This window comes from Seriola lalandi, unplaced genomic scaffold (assembly GCF_002814215.2).
Source record: "Seriola lalandi dorsalis isolate HSWRI2012SDOR001 ecotype SW California unplaced genomic scaffold, Sedor1 jcf7180002054961, whole genome shotgun sequence".
Classification (NCBI taxonomy): Eukaryota; Metazoa; Chordata; class Actinopteri; order Carangiformes; family Carangidae; genus Seriola; species Seriola lalandi.
Window position 1 is genome coordinate 758,160 of NW_019525512.1, and position 8,639 is coordinate 766,798.

General features: G+C 43.5%; 1 protein-coding gene across 1 annotated transcript in view; it reads right to left on the minus strand.

Annotated features, from left to right (window-relative positions):
* The window catches only part of gata3 (GATA binding protein 3), a 10,284-nt gene extending 3,145 nt beyond the window's left edge, over nt 1-7,139 (minus strand). Inside the window, exons 1-5 of the mRNA XM_087170806.1 lie at nt 6,762-7,139; nt 6,160-6,578; nt 4,737-5,270; nt 2,353-2,498; nt 1-126 (exon numbers count right to left, since the gene is read on the minus strand). Coding sequence (XP_087026932.1) covers nt 1-126; nt 2,353-2,498; nt 4,737-5,270; nt 6,160-6,394 — 1,041 coding nt within the window. The 5' untranslated portion in view covers nt 6,395-6,578; nt 6,762-7,139. The remainder of the gene's footprint in view (nt 127-2,352; nt 2,499-4,736; nt 5,271-6,159; nt 6,579-6,761) is intronic.
* Between the last annotated feature and the right edge of the window lie 1,500 nt (nt 7,140-8,639).

Here is an 8,639-nt window from a genome sequence, read left to right on the forward strand (position 1 = left end):
ATTGTGCAGTTTAAAGTAGAGGCCGCAGGCGTTACACACCGGGTCCCCGTTGGCGTTTCTCCGCCACAGCGTCGTCGTTGTCGTCTGACAGTTCGCACATGACGTCCCTGCCCGCCTGGCTGCGGACTGCACACAACAACACACACACACACACACACAAAACGTCACATGACAGCGTAATCACCGCAAATCAATGTAAAGGTTTAAACGCCAACATGCAGGGCTGCCAATCCTGAAGGAACTCTTTTTATTTACTTTTTAAAAAAAAATTTTAACACAAAAATTGAGTTGAAATTTGTGAATTTTGGTGCATTTTACCTGCAATTAAATTTAAAAAAATCTACAATTTAAAAACCATGAATTTGGTGTTTTTGGGTGTTTACGTGTAATTCTGACAGCCCTGTACACGTGGCTTCTTGCTACAAATGCAATAAAGAAAATGCATTTTCATTACAGATTAAATACAGTCATTATTCTCACTCAAAGCTATTTAAAAAAACAACAAAAAAAAACATTAAAACATAGTAGTCAGCATAGGCTTTATTATACCTCTATATACATAGGAATTCTATTTTTTTTTTGCATCCACTGAAAGCTGAAAATAGTTTAAAATAAAGACATAAATACCAAAAACAGAGCTGCTTTCACTCGAGGCTAAAAATAGCGTCACAGAGCACATACCTCCTGCAGAATAAATATTTACAGAAGACATAAAAGTGGTGCCTTGAAATGGGAGAGCTATTAAATCTGATTAAATTTCCCCCTAAAAAAGTGCCACGAAGGCTTGTTTTAAATGTGGATCTCATGACGTGAAACAATTGAGATGAAAAGAAGAAAAAAAAAGGGGGGGTAGGTGGGGAGGGGGGGGCCTGAAAGTCTTCATATACATGAAACCTCTCATATAGGATCTGTGCAATCAGGATATGGACAGAAATTATGAATGTAAGATGCGGTGAAATGAGCCATAACTGCACGCCAACTAAAAGCATAATAATAATATTAATAAGAAAAAAGAAAGAGTGTATTTTTGGCTCTGCTGCAGGCTACCAGCAGAGTGAAACCCTCCCTTCATCCTGACACAGTCAAAGTCATGTCTCCTCATGGATTTAGCTGCCTCGCGCCTGCCTCAGCCTCACTTTGCTGCAGTTGCCTTGACATTGATGTTATAATCTCTAAAAACAATCGATAGACAGGTGACCGCAGAGGACGCGCGAACGTAAAGGACTACATTATCTCGGGGAGGGATTTCCAATTATACACGTGCGGTGGCCTAATAACCCCCTGCTGCTGCGTGCTGTGAATACCCAATCAGATCGCGAGGGATAAACTTTATTATGCAAATTAAGTCCACAAATCGTGTGTGCATCATTATCTTTACTTTTTATTATTATTTTATTACTATTAATAATATTTCCTGCAACCAAAATATCAAATCTGAGCCGGGCAGATATTATTTGGTGGATTTAATAAGAAGTGATCAGCCTATCCTCCGCTGGTGTCTCTTTCTGGCCATTTTCCTTCATCTATGACTCACATGTTGCGTGGCAATTACCCACACCTGACCCATCCTCGTGTATTTAAGCGTGGATTATAACACTAAACAATCTCAAGTCGTGACTGTGCTTGGCCTGGCTCGGACTCCGCAGCCTTTATGTTTTGACTGGGGAAGCGGGGCTGTGTTGTTAAAAGCGACTTATCTGCGCTGCTCAGATATCCGGCAGCCCTTTCCCTGGGAAGTCGGGTTTTCACATTAGAGGCGAGATGCAGGAGGAGGAGGAGGAGGAGGTGGAGGAGAGAGAAGGAGGTTCAGAGCAGAACTGGACAGCCATCTTTGCCTCGAAAGATTTTTTTTTTTTTCTCTTTCTCTTTTCATAAGAAGGCAGGGGAACTCCTTAAAGCTCATAAGAGATGCAGCTTTGATGAGAGGGGGTGGGGGGCTTTCCCTGAAATAACCTCAAAAAAATAGCTCCAGCTAAGCAATGCCAAAATATGAAAATAATATTGGAGCTCATTGATGCAGGCCTGCAGCCTCACACTGCAACAAGTTACAGCAGAAGCAGTTTAAATGCATCTCCAAAATACACATGGGAGAGGAAAGAAGAGGGGGGGGGGGAGCTATTGTATTGTTCAAACTGTGAATCAATGACAATTTTAGCAAATAAAAAATAGCATCGTCATTGCATTTGAAAAAAATATGTGCAGTTTTTTTCTATGGTAGTATCTGAAAACAGAGACCTGCACTTGTCGAGTCAATTTCCTGCAGCTAATAGGCCTACTTCTTCCTGGATAGGGGAAAAACAGAGAGAGAGACGGAAAATGTCATCAATAGAGAAAAATGTGGTGGGGACGTACCAGCCGCCGCTTGGGTTTGATGAGAGGGCGATTCTGCCCGTTCATCTTGTGATAGAGTCCGCAGGCGTTACACAGATAGTGACCCGTACCGTCCCGCCTCCACAGCGGAGTCGACGTGGCCCCGCAGTTCACACACTCTCTACCTTCTGCAAGTGCACGCGCACACACACACACACACACAAATACACACACATGCGCACAAAACATGGAGACAGTGTCCAGGTCAGTAATCCTTAAAAATAATAAAAAAAATAAATAAATAAAATAGAAAATAATTCCTGATGCATGTAATTTATGCTGAGGGTAGAAAAGATTAGTGAAATCACAGCAAATATTAGAACAACGATAATAACAAAAGCATTAATTTAACTGCAGCAGTTACTATATTTACAACACACACATACAGTAAACACATGTGGTTAGTGTTGGTGGTGAACACAGTGTTAAGGTCCATAAGGCAGAAATCATGTAAATAAACCACAACGTGTCCTTGAACAGGATTTTCAGTCTGAGCACAGTTCACTTTGGTCCTGGACAATTTCAAAATAAAACCAAAAAAAACTAGGCCTTGTTCTTTCTCTCATCAGCCAATAATAATAATAATTATAATAGTATAATATGTGTTATCAGAAGATGTTTCCTTTGCTTTAAATTGATTGAGGGAGTGTTGAGGTTTGACTGGCACTTCTCTAGTGACACCGACAGGTGAGACGCGCACTCACAGTTGGATGATAGTATTGGGGGGGTCTGAAAGTGAAACAAGGGAGCTGCAGTCACACTCAGATTATTTGAAAGCAGAGACTCACACAGGGCTTTTGTGCAACGCCGAGAGCCTTTTGCATTTTCATGCAGCCGCACTTCCCCTTTTTTTGCGAGCTGCAAAAACACACGCAAACACGCACACACACACAAGGCCGACTTCTTCACAAAGAGAGAGATACGTCAGTCCGGGTCGTGCAGTGTTTAGATGTGACAGACATCAGCAGGACAAGTGTGTGTGTGCGTGTGTGTGTGTGTATGTTTCTTTCTATTTTGGCAAAAGAAGCTGCTGCTGAAATCAAACAGGAACTGTGTCGGATCCAGAGCAAATGACTTGAGAAAAAAACACACACAGGTTTCTGCAATGCAGAGTTTCTATTGCACAAGGTGTGTTTAGGCTTCTTTTTTTTAAATGCTGAACGCTTTCTCTGAAATGTGAAGTATAGATCACACACTCTCTCTCTCTGTCTCACTCTCACACTCTCTCTCTCTCTCTCTCTGTCTCACTCTCACACTCTCTCTCTCTCTCTCTCTGTCTCACTCTCACACACACTCTCTCTCTCTCTCTCTCTGCACTGATAACCCCTTTCAAATGTAGATACTCCACAGATCGGGAAATATCTTTTAAATGAACATTATCTCCCATTATCCTCGAATTAAAAATCTTTATTTGCATTAATGGCCCAGTGTATGATGCTGAATAATCCTGATGATATGCATCAACTAATCCACTGTTTTCTATACTCACATCAAAGCCGCTGATATTAATCTCATTATAGAAAACTGCTTTTCAGCTGCTGCAGCAATAACCTTTAAAATAATTACCCCCCCTTCTCCTCTCCCTCCCCTCCTCACAAATTTGGAAATGTCTCCCTCTCACACTCACACACTCTCTCTCCCTTTTCTCTCTCTCTATCTCCCCTCCCTCGGTGGTTCGTGCACTCTGCCACGGCGACGGTTCACCCCGCTCTTTCTTCCCTGTGAATGAACGAGCAGCATCCGGTGCTCTACCGCTGGGTAAACAATGCAACTGTGGCGTGCACTGGTCTGACAGTAATGGGATTATCTTAAACATATAAACGGGGCGACACAGCCCAGAGAGCGAGCTGCCCCCCCCCCCCTGTCCCTCTCCTCCCTCTCTCTGTTAGTGCAGAGGAAGATGAAAAAAGAAAAAAGAAATGACCTAAATTAATCTGAGCATTAAACTCTGAACTCGTCTGCGTCATGAGGATTTTATTTTGGTAGGGAAAAAAAAATCCCAATATTGTATTTATTTTTTTAATATTTATTTTAAATATATCATTATTATTATTATTATTATTATCATCATCATTATTATTATTATTACCATCATTATTATTATTATTGTTATTATTATTGTTATTATTATTATTGTTAGGTGATGAAAGAAAGAGCTTTGAGGCACATTGATGCGCCTGTTGGAGCACAGGTTGACCCGTTTGGCCTTTAGCCCCAAAAGAAGAGCTTGTTCATGTGAGGGATGAATGAGCTGCTCGCGGGCATTTTTTTTTAAGTATATGAGATTAAACATGGCTGATCATTAAGGCTGCAAATCTGGGGAATAATGTTAGATCAAAAGGGAATGTAATAAAGCGCACGCCTACCTGAACAGGACCTTGTTTTTGGTCTTGTTTTGGAACCATAACTAGAAGATGACCCACCTATCAGGCTACTTGGTGGGAAGAGGCCTGGGCCGTATTCAGGGACATAGGGTGGGTATGTGGCGATGGGGTGGTGGGCAGAGGATGACCCTGCTCCGATTGATGCCACGCTCCTGCTGTGAGCTGACTCCAGTTTCATACTCTCGGCCAGGGTCACCTGGTACTTTATGCACTCTTTATCCTCCTGCCGCCCGGAGCTGCTGGAGCCCGGGGTGGATATGCCTGGGTCCGGGGATACGTCTTTCGGAGGGGTCGGGGGAAACGTGAAGAGGTGCGGACTGGAGTGACCGGTGGACAGGGAGGAGGAGGAGGCCGGGGGGTAGACGGACAGGCTTGCCGGGGAGCCGTGGTGCAGGGGGTTCTTAGGGAAGGGGCTCAGGTTCCAGGGAGAAGTGCTGTGGTGCGGGGCGATGCCTTTGCTCCCCTCCAGCCAGGGCAGAGAGCCGTGCAGTAATGAGGGACGGCACACCTGGCTACCTGAGGCAGCACAGAAACACAAGAAAACATCACAACCTGACCTCAGTCCACAGCAACAGTAAATACACAGGAATTCTTTTGCGCTTCAGGCCTGAAAACAGCATCAGATAAAAGAGTTTGCGCACATATTTACCGAATACATTTATGCGTATTTTTACAATTTGCCTCCAGCTGCACATTGAAAACACTTTCCACTGAGATTGTGTCGAGCTGAAGATCATCTGATCCCCGTTGAACAGGCCTTCGTGTAACAACAGTTCACTCATAAGTCAAAAGAAAACTACATCCAGGAAGTTAAAGGTTACAATATAGGAAACTTCACAAATGACTTTATGCGGATGAATACTGCGTGATAATAAATATTGTGCACGCGCTCAGAAGTGAAAAATGTGCTTCCGAGCATTACGGAAATATTCCAGGTGTGTCTGTGACCTCTGTGCCAACACATGTATTTGTTTAAACCCGTAACTAAACACTCGATTGATCCAGAAAACAAATTACGCACGAGCTTTTGGAAATCTACTTTGACATTATGAGTCAGCTGAATGTTATTTAGTGTTGGTGAAGTTTAGCCGGTAATAGGCTGTGATGGCTGTAAGCGGCACACACACACACACACACACACACAAACCCAAATACAAACTAAAGGTGAAGCATATATATTTACGGCACTTAAATTCTCTGTTTTATTTTATTTTATTTTTTTAAAGACAAAGTCAGCTCAGGCCAAAACCGAAAGCTGCTCTGGATCACCGTCAGATAAGAGAAATAATTCCAAACACAGCGACAGTAATTGAGTCTTTTCTGCAGGGCTAAATTACGCACAGACGTCTAAGGAGGATAATGTGCACATTATTAAATAAAAGGCCCTAAAGAGGCCGTTACTTACTGTGTGGAGGAGGAGGGTACCTCTGGACGGCTCGGACAGAGTTTCCATAGTATGGAGAGACGTGGTTCCCCTGTCCATCGATATTAAAGAGTACATCCACATCGTCAGCGAGGGGATACTGCGAAGGGTCCATGTATGAGTGGCTGAGGCCCGGGTGATGTGAGCCGGGATGCTGCTCGTTCAACACCGCGGGATGATGGCTCATCCATCGTGGCTGATCCGCACTTACTTCCATCGCTTTCCGCTCTGTGTTTTAATTTTTAATTTTTTTCTTCTTCTTCTTCTTCTTCTTCTTCAGCAAATGTTCATGCACGCCGAAGCAACGCGGTACAAGTCACAAGATAAGAAATAATCAGTCCCAAATCCGTGTTTCTTTTTGGGGGGTTAAATCCACAGGTTCCGCGCTTGCTTCTGATCACCTGGAGACAGAGAGAAGAATTTATTGCCTTGTTTTCTCAACATGCAGCACGACTAAAAACACACAGGAGGCTCACGCTTAACTGCATTTTTACCCGCGTTTAAAAAAAAACAAAAAAAGACAAAAAAAAAAAAGAAAGAAGAAAAAAAAAAAAGAAAAAAGCATATTTAAACACGAAACATACCCCACATTACAAATGCAACAAAGGTGTTGTCATATAAATAACGTCCAAAATGGAATCCAGCCTCACGCAGAGTTCCTGAACTTCTTCCTCTCAGAAAAACGTCAGTGTTTTCAGCCCCAGCTCAACAAGTTAGTGGAGGCTCGGTGCGGGGCGCAGGGCTTGTTTGCAGTGAATGGCTTCACTGCACACTGACCGGCACCAGCAAGTTAAACTCACTGATCAAATCTCTGTTTGTGCGCAGTTGTAGCCCTCTCCATTAACTCCGCTCCTCTCTCTCTCTCTCTCTCTCTCTCTCTCTCTCTCTTTCCCTCTCGCTCTGTGTGGCTCTTACTCCCTCGCCCTTGCTCTATTCTACCTCTCTCTCTCTTGCTCTCTTGCTCTCTCTCTCTCTCTCTCCAACCCCCCCCTTTTTTTTTTTTTTTTTCTTTTTTTTTTTTTTACAGTGAAGGCATTCTTTCAGGATGGCGCCAGGCAGCTCAATGCTTGCAGACAGCTGTGGCGCGACGCAACTTAAGGAGGGTCTGTCAGTGTCATCAGTTAAGGGGAGGGGCCTGCCCTAATTGAATATAACGTGGACCAGGAGAGATGCAGAAGTGCTGCAAGATTTTTCTTTTCAATGACCTTGCCATAAAAGATAATATTATAATAAATAAGGAGATTTCTCTTTGAGGCCTAACACCCTTGCTGCGAATGGCGACACAGTGCGGGTGGAAAGTTAAAGGTGTAGGAAGTAATTATAAATTATAAATTCATCTATATAACACTAATATGTTAAAAAAAAACAAAACATGAATACTATATTAAAAGAAATACAAATAAACCTTTAGAAATAGAACATATACGCCTCAGCTTCTCATAAAAGCAGATATACAAATAAATACAGCCTAAATTAAAATAATTAAAACTAATATTAGTGTTTTATTACGCCATCGGCTTAAGTCTGCACTTTCTCAAACCTCCTGCTGCAGTTTAAAAAGAGAAGAAGAGGAGCTGCAGCAGAGCCTGTTGCTCTGGGCCAGTGGCAGGTTGCGGGACATTTACGCTCTTAAAATTGTGACAGTGCGTCCTCTCGCGGTGACAGGCACATTATTCTAATGGCAGATCCAAATTGAGCCGATTTCCTCACCGTGAAGCAGGCACGGACAAGGACGCCTGGGTGACTGAGCTTATACAGGCTCCAAAAAAAAAAAAAAAAAATAGAGAGAGGGAAGAGAGGAGAGAAATCCTAATGTAGACTGTTATTTATTGGCTGTCAGTTAACTTATCTTTGCAATAACCTAAACCCACTGCGGCAACTCAGACAGACAAGCAACAATGGCTCGTGTCATTATTTATTCAAAACAGTGCATTTAATGTAACGCGATAGCGCGCGCAGAGACTGATGCGTCCCAGCTCGTCTTTCTTTTCAAGTTTAACAAATAAGCAGCTTTAATTTAAAGGATTTAAAGGGCAGCTTCTTCCTTATAAATCAGAGAGGAGTTCACCCAGTATGTCCGGTGTCGCACACGCATGATGCCGCGCGTCTGCAGCGTTATTCCGCCTCGCTGCGCGGCAAAGAGGAGGCGGCGGTTCCTTGGGGAAGTATTTTATGTCGGCTGCTCCATATACTTTCATATTGGCTGTGTGTAATAGTAGTAGATTGGGGGGTATCTGTGTGTGAGTGTGTGTGTGAGTGTGAGTGTGTGTGAGCGGTGGGGGCAGCCTCGGCGACGCCACTGGATGTGACGTCACCGCAGTGTAAACAGTCAGGAAATGAACCGTCGCTCGCAGCGCGCAGTAGGTATGGCAGCGGGAGCGCGCACGCCCACGTGAGGGTATCAGCATTACCCTGCATGTGACTGTCTTAATATCAGGTAGATTCTGTCTGATGGGGGGGGG